General features: G+C 37.0%; 1 protein-coding gene and 1 pseudogene across 1 annotated transcript; one reads left to right on the forward strand and one right to left on the reverse strand.

Moving 5' to 3' along the window:
• The first annotated feature begins 466 nt into the window (after positions 1–466).
• LOC149051993 (uncharacterized) lies at positions 467–5,208 on the forward strand (annotated as a pseudogene).
• Positions 5,209–12,518: 7,310 nt separating this feature from the next.
• Positions 12,519–16,753, reverse strand: LOC149051994 (uncharacterized). Its single transcript, XM_089210395.1, has 4 exons — positions 16,329–16,753; positions 15,250–15,318; positions 14,477–14,680; positions 12,519–12,881 (listed from the first exon to the last, which is right to left on the reverse strand). Exons 1-4 carry the CDS (start codon positions 16,482–16,484, stop codon positions 12,795–12,797), a joined length of 516 nt encoding a protein of 171 aa, XP_089066521.1. The 5' UTR covers positions 16,485–16,753; the 3' UTR covers positions 12,519–12,794.
• Positions 16,754–18,942: the final 2,189 nt, after the last annotated feature.

The following is an 18,942-nucleotide window of genomic DNA, read 5'->3' on the forward strand; positions in this document are numbered from 1 at the left end:
TGCTGCTTAGTCAAAAATATATGATTTTAATGCAACTCAGCATTCATTTCAAGTGTAAGCGGCAGTTATTTCTCGAAACTATAATCTTTATTAAAAACTCTGACTTAAAACTCAGATATTTGTTGTTATTTCGGGCCTTTCTGCAGGAATACCTCAACATTTGCGTTTGCTTTGCGTTTGTCATCAAACTGTTTGAATTTTCGCGTGTTATGACAAGTTTTAGAAGACGTTTTGCTATTGGTCAAATGTAAGAATTAAGTTAAATCATGCAATAAATAGGTGTCTGAATGCATGGCAAGCAGCAGTTTTCTCACCCGAAGCCCAGCTCCGCTGATCTTCTTTACGGATCTGTCGCAGGTTAAAAATTAACATTATCATTCTCTGGTTAAACAAAACTGTGAAAATATTCGGTCGACGGCCTGGAAGTCCAATTTTTCAGTGCTGGATATTTCTAAGAGTTGGGAAACATTGATAATGCATGGAATTTCGTGCTTGCCTTTGGATGTGAGATCCAAAACTTGTCACTAAGCGACCAATGGAAAGGAACAATTTTCTATTTTTATCTCTGTTGTTATTGTGTGCTCCGTTACGAGCATGGCTTCACTGCTCCACGGAAGGAAATAAAGGTAGGAAGTTACACTTTTTTCTGTTCTTTAAATCTTAGCCAAATTTGATTCAGTATTGCACTAAATTATCTCTTGGCATAGGGTAGACATAAAATTCTTACCTGTTTAAAGAAATGTTATATCAGATTTCCTTAAGGGGAAAGACTACGTACTTTTTGAGCATTCATCTCTGTGTTTGACTTTTATTTCAATGCTAACCTTACACTGACAAATTTTAGGACTAAATTAATTTGGAATTTTTACTTATTTTCTATTTTTGAAGTTCTAATTGTATCTCTTGTAAGATCGCCTGCAACTTAGCTATTCAACTAAAAGAAGTAGGAATATTAATAAAAATTCACCCCAGTCAATGATTTTAGGAAAAGTTACGAAACTCGATTAATTTTCAGTTGCTCGAAATAAGGCAAAAAAAACGCAATGACAATTTGTTGTTGATGTTTTCATTACGCTCTTGTTCCAAATTTCTTTGTCAGAGAGGTATTGAATATTTTGTTAGTTTTAAAGAAAAAATGATGCCAACCAAAGAGCGATATTTACTTCACTTTTTGAAACGAATTTTCAATCACTTAGGGGTCTATTTAACAGACATGTATTTCATATATTTAGTGGAAATAAGTAGCTTGTTTTGCTTAATTCAAAAACTCCCTCTTCCTGCATAAATTTTTATACTCATCGAGAAAGACAAATCGTCTCAATTCTTGGTTACCAAAGAAATTTCTCAATAGCTAGCTACTCAAGCATCAGTATCGTTATGTACCATTCAGATTCTTTTAATTTCGTCTGTGATTTGGGCGTTTTGTTTATATAGGCTCGAAATTTATGTCACTAGTTTTAAAGAATTTACTGTTACAAAAAGTTAATGACACTTGTTATCATTTATCTTGCAAATCCCTTGCAGACCGTGGTTGCCGACGTCTTATGTTTCTGAAATCCTTTGAAGGACAAGCTTTTCAACGCCACGTTTTTAAAGAAATTTATTTAACCATGGGAATTGAGCCTTATAGTGACTGCAAAAATAGGTGCCTCATGGAAAACTCCTGTGTGTCGGTGAACATTGGTCCACCTGACAAGAATGGCCTACGGGTCTGTCAACTGAGTGATTCTGATCACACCCAACATCCTGATGACCTAAAACCCCAAGAAGGATATATGTATTGGGCTTCAAAGGTGCGGAAAAAATGGATTTTACCCGATGATGTTTATTTATTTATTTTTCTTGATAAAAATGTTACTAAAAATAAATCTGTCCATGTAGAATACGTGCTCCAGCAAGCCTTGTCCTCAAAATATGACCTGCGTCAATGGGTTTACCAACAAGAGATACATTTGCTTAGTGTGTAAAGTTGGTTTCATGGGAGAAAGATGTGAACAAGGTAAAAAAAGAACTTTGTGTTTCGGTATTTCAGTTTATTCTGAATTTTTTTGGTCTTCTCTTCTTGTGTACGTTCAGGGAAAAAAATCAATAAATTCACACAATCAGTTTTATTAGGAGAACTCACTTTCCATAAACTTGTTTATTTGTATTTATTTTTTTTGTAATTGCTTCTATAACGTGTATAAATGAGTGTGTCTCATTTTTGTAACAGCTCCGGTGCTCCATGAATCTTTTTTTTAAAAAGAAGCTTTTGATATATAATTTTTTTCTTCATTAAAATTGTTAAAATAAACAAGTGCACCAATTATGTAAAAAGAAAAAACAAACAAAACAAAACAAAAAAACCCTCTTACTCCATGGATGCATTCTTCTCCGCTAGAACGATTTTTTTAAAGCCCTAGAAAGCAGTGGACTACAGTACGAAAATCTCGTAACCTTGGAATGGGCCAGACTTTGTGTCTTTCCACATTACCCAGTTTCTATACCTGGTCCTCTGTGATAATATGAGTTGTTCGAATGCCCCATTGGAATTCAAGAGAGTTATTTCCACTTCAGCGTTGTCTATCATTCGAAGATAATTATGCTGTAACATCAATCACTATTTTGTTCTGTTTGTTTGTTTTTTTCAGATATAAATGAGTGCATCAGTGATACCCACGGTTGTCATTATAATGCAAGTTGCAACAACACAATTGGCTCTTACACATGCAAATGCAAGCCAGGATTTAGTTGCAGTTAGTATGACAGATGTTTTGATTGTTAATCAGTGCAACGTCTTTACAGTAATTATATGGAATCTGATGAGATTCTCATCAACCAACACCACCGGTTCATAACCATAATTCGCGTATAAGTTGATCAAACCATAATTTGAAATAGCTTGCATCATATCCATTTGGAAAAAGCTAGATTTTCATGAATATGTTTAACCAAATTTCCAAATGTAAAAGTTCTGCCAAGTTTTCAATTACTACCACTACTACTACGCTCTTAAAGAGTTTTAGAGTAAAAAAAATTAAATAATAATAATAAAAAAGAAAAGGAACAGGCAATCAAACAAAAACCAATGATGGATCACATCAATTTTCTTTATTTTTCTCAATTGAATGAAAGAACGTGTGATATCAAAAAATTGTTCAAGTAAACTTTTTTTATCCCTCAGAATTCCAAGCCGTTTTCACAAATATCAATGCCACTGGAAGATATGGTCCAACGACGCTGGGCAGTCACTACACAGGTCAGGACCATGACGGGCAAGTTACACTGTCCAGCGGTATTCAACAATGGACTGTGCCGTACACTGGTGACTACAGAATAGAAGCCATCGGAGCAGCAGGAGGATACGATCCAACTCCCAACAGTGCTCAGTACCGAGGAAGAGGAGCAATTATGATCGGAAAATTTCGCCTAAACAAGGGTGAAGTCATACAAATAATTGTTGGTCAAGAAGGAGGAATAAACAAGCTGAGGTGGTCCTCTGGAGGTGGTGGAGGTACATTTGTAGTGAGAGGAGCCAATGCACCTTTGATTATAGCTGGAGGCGGGGGAGGTTTGCAAAGTGTTAATTCAAGACATGGAGGATGTGACGCCAGCACACAAACAACAGGGAATCCTGGATACCAATCATGGTCAGGGGGAAGCAACGGACATGGTGCACAGACGGCTGGTGATGGCGTTTCAGGTAAAAATATATTGTGATGTTTTCTTACTCTTCATGGCCTTAGCAGCAACTTAATCAGGTTGTACGTTCCTGGTCTCTATGCAAGACTAGTGCTGATAACGTGGCAATGTCATTATCAATCTAGTTTCTGACTGAGCATGAAAAGATAGATCACAGTTTTCACTCAGTGTCCTTCTAGGCATCTTTACCTTTACATTCTTTAGAGTATCACTTCCTCTGATATTTCAACATTTTAAAAACCCAGAAGAAATTATGAAATTCTGCCTCAACCACAGAATTGAACATTATTATATATTAAATTATCAAATAGCCTGAGTTGTTATCTTGGGAGTCTTTGGACCAAATGTTATGGCAACCATGGTGAAGTTTACATGCCTTATTAATTCGTTCAAAGAAGGCACGCTCGCAAAAAAAAAAAAAAAAAAGAATTAGGCTTTTTTGCTTTTCCGAAAATTCACGCGTTTGGATGACCACATGTCAAGTTATATCAATATCGAAAAAACTCAGAATTCCGACGGCCAACAGAAACATGGAGGCGTCCTGTAGAGACTCTCAGAAACATATTCAACATATTCTGTAAGTTTCTATCCATTAGTTACCCGTAACAGACCTTTAGTTCAATTCAGCTGAATGGCAATTTCGATTTCAAATCTTTTTTAAAATAATTTTTAACTTAAAAGCGGCTTGGGCACGCCGTGGCAAAACTTAATAGTCACTGGCCGAGTGCGAGTAACGAAGATTGCTTAAACCACAAGTCCTTATGCATTTCGCCATACCGTGCTTAATTTCTTTACTTCTTACGCAGACAGCCAGACTTCTTTTCCCATTCTAGTTTTTAACGCAGACATATAGCAAAGATCTCAACGTGCAACCGAAACAATGAGATGTTTACGAAATTCAAGGATCAAGAAACCCTTGGGGAGTCATTTATGTTTACATGTTATAATTGGCTATTCACAGTTTGGCCTGCTGACGAATTAAGTTCAGAAATATATTTTTTTTCTTTTTCCAATAACTCGGGTGTATTTCAATACTTTACATAAATGTTTCTCGGAAACTTTATGTCAAATAACAATGTTCAGTTTTACATGGAAAAAAAATTCCAAGACAATTCCCAAAATATTGGCCCTCGAAGGTCTACCGTATCCTTAGATCAATTTCCATGTATCGTTTTTTTTTCTCAGGTGGAGGTGGTGGCGGCTTTTGTTCAAGTGGAAGAAGTGGAGCGTATTTCAATGGAACCGTGGGAGAGGGTGGAGAGGGTGGTAAGGGATTTCTTCAGGGAGGGGTGGATGGGAGAGCCCGTTACAACGATGTCACTGGTGGGTTTGGGGGAGGAGGTGGTGCTTGGGGATGGTCGGGGGGGGGGAGGAGGAGGAGGAGGGTACTCTGGGGGAGGTAGTGGTAAAGACCTAGGTAATTCCTGTGGCGGTGGAGGTGGGTCGTTCAATGCTGGAAACAATCAACATAATGATTGTTGTTACAGCTCTGTAGGTCATGGTCAGGTGACGATAATATTACAGTAGAGCAAACCAACCATAAGCTACCAAACTACAAACAAAAATTACAGACTGAGATAGTGAATCAGGGCGTTGGACGTTATATTTCTTTAACTTAGACATTAGGTCGAGGTTGATTTCGTAGGGAAGTGTTGACTTTTGCCTAAGAGACTATTTCATAGTAACATTAGAACAACTAGCATATCTTAAGCTTCAGCTCGATCTCCTCATTTTCTCTTGATCGAGCATTTCAGTAACAATATGTCATTATGTTGGTTGTCCTTCTCTAATTTGCTAGTTGACTCAGTTCGTAAAGCACTACACCGGTATCTCGGAGGTCATGGGTTCAAATCCCGCGCAGGCCTGAATTTTTCAGGCATCACTTTCACTACTGCTTAGGTAGTGTTTGTTTCTATGAAGACTGCTGTCGTTTTCTCAAAAGGATGTTTGTTTGACAACCATTTTGGGGATTTTCAAATGTCAAAGCCAAAAATGAACTAGATAGACCTAAGGTGTGTAAACTTTACCGACATTTAGAAAGTAAAGCTGGATATTCCTGAATATTATAATAGAACAAACAACAGGTGTCAGAAAAACATATTATAGAGAGGCAACTATGTCGTTCCGTTACTCAGTTTTACCCATATCCAATATTTTATACCATAGAGAGGCAACTGTGTCGTTCTGTTACTCAATTTTTACTCATATCCATTATGTTATATTATAGAGAGGCAACAATGTTGTTCTGTCACTCAACTTTACTCATATTCATTATGATATATTATAGAGGCAACATGTCGTTCTGCTACTCAATTTTACCCATACCATTATGTTATATTATAGAGAGCCAACTATGTCGCTCGGTTACTCAATTTTACCCATATCCAATATGCTATACCATAGAGAGGCGACAAGCTCGTTTTGTTACTCAATTACACCCATATTCATTATGTTATACCATAGAACGGCAACTATGTCGTTCTGTTACTCACTTTTTCCCATATCCATTATATTAAAGAGAGGCAACAATGTCGTTCTCTTACTCAGTTTTACCCATATCCACTATGTTATATTATAGAGAAGCAACGATGTCGTTCTGTTACTCGATTTTACCCATATCCATTATATTATATTATAGAGAGGCGACAAGCTCGTTGTTATTCAATTTAACCCATATTCATTATGTTATATTGTAGAGAGGCAACAGTGTTGTTCTGTTACTCAATTTTACCCATATCCGTTGTTAAATTATAGAGAGGCGACAAGCTCGTTCCGTTACTCAATTTTACTGATATTCATTATGTCATATTATAGAGAGGCAACAATGTTGTTTTCTTACTCAGTTTTACCCATATCCACTATGTTATATTATAGAGAGGCGACAAGCTCGTTGTTACTTAATTTACCCATATTCATTATGTTATATTATAGAGAAGGAACAATGTAACTCTGTCACTTAGTTTTACCCATATTCATGATTTTGTATTTGTTGCTTCATTAACGATTACCATGGAGCCAGTCATCAAATATCACTTAGGGGGAAGGGGGTGGAATTGGGGAGATCAGGTGGTTTTCAGGGGGAACGGAAGGGGATGTCAGTTGTCACCAACACAGTATAAGGGGAGGGCTACAGAAAATTGACTGGGAATTAACTTCTAATGAATGGTGATAGGTCATTGGAAAATTACTGAGCCTTGAGCGAGGATTGGGTAAATTTGATTGGGATAGAATAAAAATCGTTTAACGCCTCTAAGGGGATAAATAGTTACAGTCTTATTTGCACATTTGTAAGTTAATCTACGCACAACTAAGTCAACCATGGAATTTGAAGTTAGTTTACTTGGAAAATAACAATTAAAAAAAAAGACTCTTGGAGATCAAGTTGACACAGAAAGTGCTTTTAAGTGGCCGTGAGACACTGTGCCTCGTAACCTAGGGAACTGAATTCCTCACACTTAAGAATGTTTTTGTAAGCGGCTCTCGCGACAGGCGATTTCTTTAATAATTTCGAAGCAACAATGAACTGATACCTTTGGTGTTGATTGCTTTTAGACGTACCCTCTCAGCGTATCTAGGAAAAATAAAATGTAAGCCAAATTTTGGAACGCTCTCCTTCGAAGCTTTTAAAAACAACAAGAAAAAAATTCCGCGGAAAAAATCTATCAGAATTTGAATTATGGTAAATAAAAAGAACACGAGAACAAAAGGAATGACGGTTATTAAGAAAAAATAACTGAGATTGAGGGAATAATACATGTGGGAAAGTGGAGTCAAAAGATAGAGATAGCAGATGGAAGAAGACAGGAAAAAAATTATAAGTTATTTTAAGTATGCAGCAAAACAATGTACTATCCATGTCCTTGAGACGAGAAGTAAACATATCCCTCTTTTAACTAAGCAGCGCAATTTTATTCGGCGGATTGTTGTCAGATATTTCTCTAATATCATAAAGGTTCCTTTTTGGCCGAGTTTTGAAGACATGAGACAGAGACTTTGGCTGTTATTTAAAACAAACCTCGAAATGCATCATTTCAGAGACTGAAAATTGAAGGTAAAACTGTTGTCATTTTTTAGTCCTTTGTTTTGTTATTATCTATGAGCAAAAATTCTCCCTTTATTCACTTTTTTTGTCCCTCTGAGACATTTCTGGAGATGAGGGTACCACGATCGTCACTGCAGTGACTCAGTTTACCAAATTTTCGATTAAAAAAAAAAAGTCCAACAGAGTTCTCGCAATGTCCTTCAAAAGACATGAGTTTCACATTATAAGATCCATTAATATTTCTTTAGTCTAGACATAATGAAGAAATAATACAATCTTACATAATCAGTGGAAATAACTTTGCATTTGTTATTTAACCAAATTTCCATCGCAAAAGATTTTTCCAGCGTGGATAAAGAAATAACTTCAAGTATGAAATAAACATGATACTAAATAAGCAGAGGGGACACGAAATCTTCCTAGTCGACGAGTAGGTAAGATGTTTCGCGATTATTATTGTAATATTACTGATCCTCAAGTTGATATTCAATTTCATCTTTTAATTTTTAAGAAAGATCTTAAACTTTAAGAGGGTTTCTAGGGCTCTTTGTAATATCCTTATTGAAACTGTGTGTTCCTAACAAACAAACTGATTAAATAAAAATACAAAATATGTTTGGTATAGTTCAGCACCAAACAGTTAACAACCTTTCAAATAGGTAAGGTCAATTTGGGTTTAAAAGCAAGGTATACACCAGTGGTGATTTCATCTTCAAGATTTTTTCCTTTAAAATTGTTAAATGCTAAGTAGGAGCGGTTATCAAGTTTTAATACCCCTCAGGTTTGGGCTTTAAGAGTTTCTACTTTACCTCTGTCCGTAAACTACTGCAACTACTAAATCTTTATAAATTATGAATTTTAAATAACTTGTCGATCGCCCGCTATGTAAAGAATTTACTTCTTTTTAAAATTTACATTTATATTGAAAAGATTTTGATGGCTTTTGGAGATCAAATATTCTACCGAGGTAACCGAATCGAAAAACCGATTGATATCGCATGCAAACGCTGTTTCCAATACCCGTTAAACCTCAGTATTTTGTTATTGCCATAGAGGATCCAGAAAAATGCCGGAATCATTGATATTCGTATTGTCATCTCTAAATAACATGCTAAGCAATGTCTTAAACTCTCAGAGGGATAGAACTAGAATAATTGGATGTTTCCTTAAATTTTTTTTTTTTGTTCTTCGTGAGGGAACGTCTAATAGCAAACATCAGAGTGATTGACAGGGACACGAGTGAATATCGTTGTTACCCGGCTGAACCATAACTGTGTCAGTGTGAACTTTATTTTAGACAAAATGGAGCGGAAGCACACCACTGTGAACTAAATGACTCAACGTGTTAAGAACATGTGAGGGATCTGGTGAAAGCAGCGAGTTACGTATACCACGGAACGAATGTACAAACCATCACTTATCAATGCTAATTCTTTGGCTTTTAGCACTGGATTAGAGCTGAAGGCATATTTTTTGTATTTTTATCTAGAAAGAATTATGTATAAATCATGTATTATTTCTAATAAGTGCTATAAAGGACAGTGCAATTAAGTATCTCTTGTAGATTTAGTTCGAAATAATACTTAAGAACTACTCACCTGAGTGGAAATGGCTGGTGGTAGCGAAGTGGCAAGGTAAATATCCATTGCTAGCCACCGACATTGAGGTGAGCAGTTGTTTTAGTGTATACTAAAATGGCAAGATATCAGTTTTTAGCTAATTTATTCCTACCATGTTTATACTATTTTCGGGCGCAAATCCCAAGCAAATTAGTAAGAGGTGAATAGCAACGGACATTTGGAGTTTTAGTAGCCAATCAGAGTGTCTACTTATATACTAAAGTTTGTTATGGTTCCCGAAGAACGCTTGAAGCCGTTCAGAAAAGCTCTTTATACTTTTATCTTTGGCGTTTGCCCCTCGTCAGAGCAAATGAAGGGATTTTAGTTTGTACATTTTTGTTTATATGTAGAAAATGGAGTTACGCTAATTTAATTTTCCCTACATCAAGGCATGCATGTAGTTCAACAGGATGTAAAACTCTAGGAAAAATCGGCACTCTTAATTTTTCTCAGTGTGTGATGATCACTGGACAATCAACGAGGCCAACGTCGTGTGTCGTCAGCTTGGCTTTTCTGATGGATGTCAGGCTCACGGCTGTTCTAGACGCGGTCAGGGATCTGGTCCGATCTGGATGGAATAAGTCATATGCCTAGGGACGGAAGATTGGTTATCTCACTGTAGACGGAATGAATGGGGAGACCACGACTGTGTCCATTAGGAGGACGTGAGTGTAAATTGTACCATCTGATTAGGCCCCGAAAACAATTTTACATGTAACTTATCATTGTACCCATAAAAGTGTTTCTCTTGACCAGAATTTATCGGTATTGCATTGTGCTTCCGCACCATGCTTAATCTCCTCAGCGTCTAAAAGAGTCACGATGACGAAATTAAGCTTAAAGCCAGTGAGTCACTCTGAGTTTTTTGGAATAAGAATCGAAATGTTTCGAATGGGATTTATTGCGTTTCTGTCCGTAAAATTTCCTAATATTTGGTGGAGTGTTAAACATATCTGTGCCCTTCAAACTGCCAATTAACGAAGTAAATTTATTGGCTCAATTTATAGTTAAAGTCAAAAAGCAAAATTTCTGAAAAATGAATCAAGGGCGTACTTATAATGATCTTGACCACAAAAATCATCTACAATGATTCACCATGAATTATGCGCGTTTCATAATCAGGTTGAACTCTATGGACAAAAAAAAAATAATTAACGTCAAACGAACAGAAATAAACACAACAGGAAACAGAAACTTCTTGAAGTGTCTGTCTCTCACCCCCCTTGTGCTTGATTGAGGTATTATACATTCATAAACAAATTAGTCAACTCTGAATAGGGAGTAAATAGGCAGAAAAAAAGTGAAAAAATACAATGCCGTTTCATAAAATCTAAGTCAAACTTCATTAGAGCGTCGATATAACTAACCTCATGTGTCTAGGTGGAGCCATCTATGTTATTCGCCAGCTGGGAGGTCTATGCTGGGAAAAACTGTACCTTATAAACAGAGGGCATAGTTTTTCCTAATACGGACCGACCTAAGCTGGTGGATAAAATTTTTATTTTATTTTTTTTCTAAAACTTCATAAAATTCCGGCCTAAATAACCCGAATGATCTAGGGCTGTAATAACGGCAAGATCCTCATTAAACTGAACTATTTCTGAGCGAGTAAATGGTTGTTAAAACAGAGATAATGCAAGTTAAACAGATAGACTTCATCGAAATATCTTCATTTGCGTATCGATAAAGGTGATTTAAAAGGTCTCTAATCAAACTCTGAAACCACGGAGCGTGTAAATTATTGTCTTCTTCTGCCATATAACTCGAGACAAATGAGATACTTTAAGTAGACCCAAGGGGAAGTTAACGCAGCTTTAGCCTGTTGAAGTCATATGGTTTTGGCAGTGAAATTTACGGTGCAAATGGTAAATTGAACAGGTCGACTCGAAAAGACTTACCGAAAGCGTATTTGAAGTAGGACTGAAAACTTCGCGACAACGAAAAAATAGTTTGAGTGAATTCAGACATTAAATGAATGAAAGTTTTATCGATTAATTCAGTTATCAATAAATATCTCAGTTTTAACTTTCTGAGTTACATTTGTGAAGAATTAAAGTAGACGGAAAACTATTTATAGGCCGCGAGTCAACTCATTTAATCACAAATATGCTTCTACAAACTAATTTCGAAAAAAATTTTCTGTCGGTAACCAGACGATTAATAAGTTATTAATTGGCTTGATTTGGTAAAAATGCTTTGCTTAAAAATAATGCCCAGCCGGCAAAACAAAATTTATTGATGGAAAATGGCAAGGAAGTTAGAGTTGTACTCAGCGACTCACGAAAGCGTTCCTGTGTCCGTGGGCAAATATAAGGAAAACCCAGACCGCTCTAAGAACCAATCAGATTGCAGGATACGTTACCGTGGCCTCTGAGAAAAAATAAACATAAAATCTGCAAATACATTTGATAGTGTTGGCATAATATGGATTGTCAAAATAAAATGAATTAAAATCAGTAAAGGTTCACTAGATTTCTTGAGTTGTGATCGAAATAGGCGTTTTACAGGAGCTCAAGAACTGTCTCAGTTACTAAGCGCTTTAAATGTTTAGCAGGTTGTATTCTGCCTCATGGCACATGGCACGACCAATTGCCGCGCTGAACTAAGAGGTCTGGGCTCGAGCCATGGCTAGGTCTTTGGAAAGACACTTTGAATAGACTCACATATAGAACGAGTGCCTCTCTCCACCCACTCGTCCCTCTCTCCATAGTCCCTCTCTCCACTCAGGGATATCAATGAGTGCCAGCGAAGTGTCATGGAGCTCAGACGAATTTTTTTCCACCCAAAAAATGTCGTTGTAGTCTCTTCCCAAGTTTATCATAGACATTATCTCCAGAAGACTCTTTTTGAGAAGGCTTTACGATATCTCCATAAGACACTTTTTGAGAAGGTTTACTTCAAATATTAAAGAATCAACTTAATGATTACTAACTTTTTGATTCTCAATTTCGTCTTCATTAGGAATTTTATAGGAAAAACTCGGGATTAAACTGACGTAAAACTCTAAGGTAACACTAAACAAAAAAACGCAATTCTAACATAAAGCAAGTCTTACATAATCTGCAAAATAAAAGTGAAACAAAAAAAAAAACATATTTTAGGAAAAAAAAAGAAATAACACAAAAAGCAAAACAAAACAAAAAAGAACGTCCAAAAAGCAAAAATAAGACTTTCAGTTAAAAAAAGTAGGATAAGACTAGTTTTATTTCCGATAAAAAAAAATCATCAAAGAAAGTAAATATTTTAATGCCTTTATCATTAAGAATGAAACTACGAGACGAATCCACGCCTGTTTATTAAAATGTGATATCACTTTTCTATTAGGTTTTTTTTTTAGTCACTCAAGTAGTCAACTCACGAATGACAAGAAAAAATTATAAGAATTTTATTGAAAATTTTGGATTGATGATCTAGGGAATCACGTAATTTCACTTTCCTTGAATGCGATTTTTTCACGGAGGGACTACGACGGCAACATAGTTAGTTCGTCTGTCAACCAATATGGGCTGAACACTTGGAGGATGCACCAAAGGTCGTCTCTAAAAATTTTAGATGAGAAAAGAAAGGAAATTATGACATTGAAAAGGAAATAGTGCTCTGCAAATATGTATATTGGTAAATATGTGGGTGGGATACGTTAGGAAGGTACATTTTGTTTTATGTAATATGACTATAAAGGGTGTGTGTATATGTACTTACGATCCATCAAACATTTTTGCTCGCCCGCGATTGATCTAAACGCAACGCGAGAGCGAAGATACTCCAGCTAAAACTGGGTCATATCTGAGACTATTACTCAAGCGGTATTCTCAAATTTTTAAACATTATATCTATTACGATAAGTCTTAGTTTCAAATTTTATTCAAGATTGTATAGGGTTTTGTGGTTGTTACAGAAAAAGGGAATTTTTTTTTCCAAAAGTCGTACCGGCAATCACTTAAAAGAACCCACCCTGCATATGGTAAGCAGTTCGTAAACATTTTTTTACGCGCGCTGCAAAATCTTTGAAGGATAGTGAAAACAGTAGCCTCTATATTGCTTGGAAATATGAACTGATATTTTGTCCTTGGACATTATCTGTTCTTGGAAGTTCTTAGTTTTCCTCCAGATCCGCTCACGGAAAACTGTTTGCATCTTGGAACAGATGATATCCGCTCACAAATATCTGCTCATATTTTAGCGCCAAATAGAGGCTGTTGTTTACATAGATCTTTCCCACAGATTTTTGAATAGGACTTGACGCAGGAAAAGAGGTGGTTGATGGGCAGTTAGATAGGCAAGGAAGTAAATAGATAACCAGGTGGGTTAATAATGGCTGGATATGAAAACAGACAAGAAGGTAAACACGTGGGTAAGCAACGAAGGTGGGTAGGTAAGGTGGAGGTGGGTAAGTAGAAGGGTAAAGAGATGGGTGGTTAGGCGAGCACAAAGGCAGGTTAGTGGGGTGGGTGGGTAGGTAAGCAACGTAGGTAGCTGGGTAGGTAGGATGGGAGGCGGGTTGATGAGTAAGCAAGAGGGTAGGTAGGTAGGTAGGTAGGCAGTTACTTGGGTTCATAGGCAGATTAATAGGTAGGTAGGTAGGTAGGTAGTTTGGTGGGTTGGGTGAGAAGTTGGGCAGGTAGCTAGTCGAACAGTTAGGTAGTTGAGGACATATGTAGCTAAATAGGAAATGTTTATGTAGGTACTTTTGCAAGTAGGTAGGCAGGTTGGTAGATGGACAGGGATTGAGGTAAATGGGTGGGTGGGTAAGGAGGTAGGTCAGGAAGTAGGTAGGCAGGTTGGTGGGTAGATAGGGAGGTAAGTAAGTAAGTAGGTGGGTGGGTGAGTTGGTGAAAAAGTAAATTGGTAGGAACGTTTGTGGGTAATTAGTTAAAACAGTAGGTAGGTAGATGGGTCAGCAAGGAAGTAGGGCAGTAAGTGGGCAGGCAGGCTGGTGGGTGAGTGGGTGGGTTGGTAAATAAGTCAGTGGTTGGGAAGGTTGATAGGTAGACAAGCTAGAAGGAAGGAAGGTAAGTAGGTAAATAAGAGTGATGAGGGTAGGGCAGAAGGACAGGCTAAGCAGGCTAGATATTTGTCATGATCACCCAAACAAACACAAATTCAACGTTTCTTTGAATTATTTTACAAACAATACCTCATCTTGGGAGACACAACAACAGCATGTACAAGGCTTCATCAAGCAGCAGCATACAGACGCTGCAATTCCAATGCCAAACTCAAGAGCACCAAGGATTACCATGGTTATACTGAAAGCTCTCAATTCTGTCGCTCCGTATAAGGAGCTGATAAGTAGGCCACTAATAGACGATACAATGGAAAATGCCATAAACAGGGCCGCCTTAAAGAGATAAAATGAAAGGTTCTCTCTTGGTCTGTCTGTAGTCAATATTCGACATTTAACAATTGAATTATTCAAAATCTTTACGACGAATAACAAAGAGGATTTGAATGATTTTGTACAATTGCTAGTGAGATGATAAATAGCGTAATTTGTTTTAGCATTGTAATACGAGTATTTACACAGACTCCAGAATATAACAATGCCTGGTATACGCTCGCAGTCTTTTAAGTAGTAGCAGCATTGTTTATGTATTCACAATAAAATATTGAATGATATCGAATCACCGAATCGGAGGTAAATTTCCATCCAACTCTGAGATTAATAATTGTTTTTACTGAACAAGAAAAAAATACAGTTTATTTCAGTCCTTGTATCGAAAAATGATCGGAAACTAAACTCCTGACGTGCGTTTGGCAACTCGGAAGTAAATATTACTTAGCAATGTTCAACTCCACGCTGGCCAATCAGCGAGCTCAAACGTTTCTAGAACTTGCTTTTAAAATAGCAAGTTCCCAAGCGGTTGTCGGAATTGCGCTATACAAAATCTTAGATGTACATGTACTTACATAGATGTTGGTTGTTGACGTTCTGAACATCTTAGTAGCAGAGATACCGAGGCCTCCTGTGATACACATCTACGATTAAAGCTTTAGATTAGCATAATGGTATTTTTAAAAATGATGATAATATCGCTTTGTCCCCTTCCCTCCTCGTCGAGCGAGCCAACGTTTGAGAATCGAGCTACACATAAGTGTAGAAGAGGCCTTAACATTCAGTGTTGCGTAATAAGTCATATGAGCAGTAGAGCACAAAGTTAGACTTTTGCGACTCTTCTTAAATACTCACGCTTTGTTTTTTTTCATTTTCAACGGAAATTTAGCGACCTAACGTAAATATAAATTATAAATGAGTATAAGTCAATCGAATAAAATAAAATTAACTTGATGATTTCATCTTGTAGAGCTTCTGCAACATGAAACGCGTACAAGCGATTTATTTAATTGCAGATTTATTTTTGTATAAACATGATTATGTACGTGTAAGGCAGCTCGTGTCGATACTTGCTTTTTCACACATACTTGGTCAAAGGTCAAATGACTTCCGGTTGCACAGAAAAGAGTCATAATAAATGTAAATTGCCTTCAAACTTCGATTGAAAGAAAAGGGACATTAGTTGGAAATAGTTGTTCAGTTTATTTTGAGTGCTTGTTTTAATCGCGTAATCTTGGGTAATGAGAAACAACTTACAGTCTAGCCGGAACATTTTATTTTCTGTTTGTCCATTCAAATCAAAGCCATTCACGTCTATTCTGTAACTTAACTCGCTTGTTTTATTGTGGCTAATGAAAGCTGTCAAACTGCCCAATTTTTAGTCTTAGTCTCGTGTGAATGAAGGTAGACAGATAATGTATACTTGCTAATCAGCATAACTCAAACCACAACACTTTTACACAGTTTCAAATACCAACTTGTATGGACGATTCGAGCGAGTGAGACATTAGGCAATCTATCGAATAAAGTCTCCGAAGCTACATCTTTCAGCGACTTTCAAAATGTTCTAATTTTATCTTAACGCCCGGAATACTCTCGCGATGACTTTAGTGCAACATTCACTAAAATATTGCATTGCCACATTCCATCTTACCCAAATGCCGACCCAAATCCCAAAATATGAATAACCAAGATAAGACTCCAGCTGTAATCTGTCCACAATGCCGGCAACAATCAGGGCAAACCCAACGAGAATGTGAGCAAAGGCAAGACGTTGTCCTTTCGAAGCGATGCTTTGATAGTCATCCATGATTTTCGAGAGCTCGTATTCCGGGAAAAATTTGACTTTGAACCGTTCAAACCGAGCATGTCATGTTATATGCAATTATGCAAATTAGAAGGATGCTTACGAAATGTTCCGCTTCAAAACTAACATATCTATTCATTTTGAAGCAATGATATTTGCTTCACGAATTTCCAATATTTTTATCACCTTTCTATTTTTTTTTATGAGGATTAAACGATTTGATCTAAAGAAGAGCAGGCAAAATGCCATAACAGTGGCGTATGAAGACGCACAGTGTAACAGTGTAACGCAATCAAAATTTTTCAACAACAGGGTGACCAACACAAATTGATGTATTTCGCAGAGACAAAGCGGAAGCGGAAAAAACAAATCAATCACATTGTCAGTTCTCGATGACGTACGACGGCTCTAATCCAGTTTTCAATGGATGATAGGAAACGGGGTTGGCATCTATATTTTTCTTCTGGTTCCGTTGGCATGGTTTTCCGTCACAAGATTGTATCGTTTTGTGTTTCTAATTGAAACTCCGACTCTGTCGCAAATGAAAACCAGCCTTAAAGGTTTTTGACGTTAAGCTGTTTCTGAGAGATTTTTTCCGTGTGCCTCGAAAAATTGAAGGATTATAATTTCGGCAGCCTCTATATGGCTCGAAAATATTCCTTGGTTACCGCTCTTGGACAGCATTGATTTCTCAAAGCGAACAGTTTTCGACGAACCTTGCTTTCGAGACATTGTTCTCTTCTCCGAATGTACAGTATTGGTGGACTGATCATTTCCCCACCAAATTGATGCGGCTGACCTCTAAGATGGAGCTGTTTACTTTAAGGCAAATGGCTGTAGGGGAACGGAAAAGACTCCAAAACTCTAGAGACGATAAGGAGAAAGACTTAAGATATACCAACACCAGTGTCACCCAACAGTCTCTGAGAGGTGATCGGCGAGGCCAATTTCTTGAATACCTTGGTCATGTCTGGCAGACCACAATATGTGTTCGTGGTTGTACTTAAATAATTGTTGACATACGACGAACAAAATATATGAGAGTTATAAATATGAAGAAAGCTCTGACATTTGCATATCTAAATAACATCTCGGTCTGAATATCTCAATAAAGTTAAGTGAAATATTAATCAACGTATTTGTGATATTTTGCACCCTTCATGGCCGTTTGAAACGTCTTTTTAAGAAATCATTTTTGGCCGGAGGCCGTTAAGAGAAGAAAGGGAGACAAGGGCCGCAAGCTAAAACCGCCTCCACTCCAAACCACTCCAAACCGAAATCAACGCCAAACTACGAAAATCTCTCCTAACTAGCAACGCAAAGAAATTCGAAGCACGCAAGCTGTTTCAAAATTACTATACGATGCAGCAACTTCCCGTGGCAGCCCACTGTGGTTCAAAACCGGTCATGATAAGACGCGGAATGCAGACCGAGCAGTCAGCACTTTGCTCGCTATTGAATTTCAGCTGTTACAGCTTGCGAGACACTAACAAATTCATTCATGACCTATCACGCACTCGACTTCGATAGGTACCCAATTTCACCAGTATTATTTTTTTTTCATTCTTAGAAACCAAATTACGTTTTCTCACTTAAAAATTTTTATTCTACGCCTAGGTTGACCTAAAATGGAAGGCAAAAAAATCTTTTTTGGGAACTGGTTAGTGACTTAATGATAAGTAGTGATGAACAACAAACGAACGCCTTTTGAATGCCGGTGCATTTCTTGTGCATAATGGGTTGCGTGCCATGTTTAACACATTTCTCCTGAACTGTGATTCAACTACTTCAACTCAATCTTGAGCCAGATTAAAGTACTCCGTTTCGCTTCTACAGTTTTAAACAAAACTAAATGCTTCCATGACGGCTAGAAATAAAAGAAATAAAACTTTAATCACTTTCCGGCAGAACATTCCACAAATATGGGAGAGTCACTGGTGTGTATCAACTACAAACTTCAAATACTGTAAAAAACATTTTAATTTAGGAATAGTGTTTTGCCTCGATTCTTGATCAAATAATACGCTTAAGAGGTGTGTACTCAAATTTTTTTGTTTATTTTCCATCTGATGGGAATTCATCGTAGCCGGCGTCGACCTTTCAACTGTACCAAATTATTCCGTCAGACTTCAGTTCTAAAGAGCAATAAATGCACACCAACAGTGACATATGTTTTCCCATATTTTTTATTTTTGGCAAAATAAATAAATAAAACAAAATACCAATGAAACCTCGAGTCCCATCTGCTGGTCACTTGGAAATTGTTCAATAAACTTTTATTTCACACACGCTCGAAATAACCTCGTCAAGTTTCGTCAGATAAAAAAGAAAAACAAAAAACAAAACAATTTCTTAGTCTGCGCGGTCTGCGCGGTTTACAGTCTGCGTTTTATCTTGACCTGTTCAAGCACTGATTGCAAACACTTCTAATTAGATTATCATTTTTTTATCCTACTCCTGA

This window comes from Pocillopora damicornis, chromosome 1, assembly GCF_964200805.1.
Source record: "Pocillopora damicornis chromosome 1, jaPocDami1.2, whole genome shotgun sequence".
NCBI classification, from domain to species: domain Eukaryota; kingdom Metazoa; phylum Cnidaria; class Anthozoa; order Scleractinia; family Pocilloporidae; genus Pocillopora; species Pocillopora damicornis.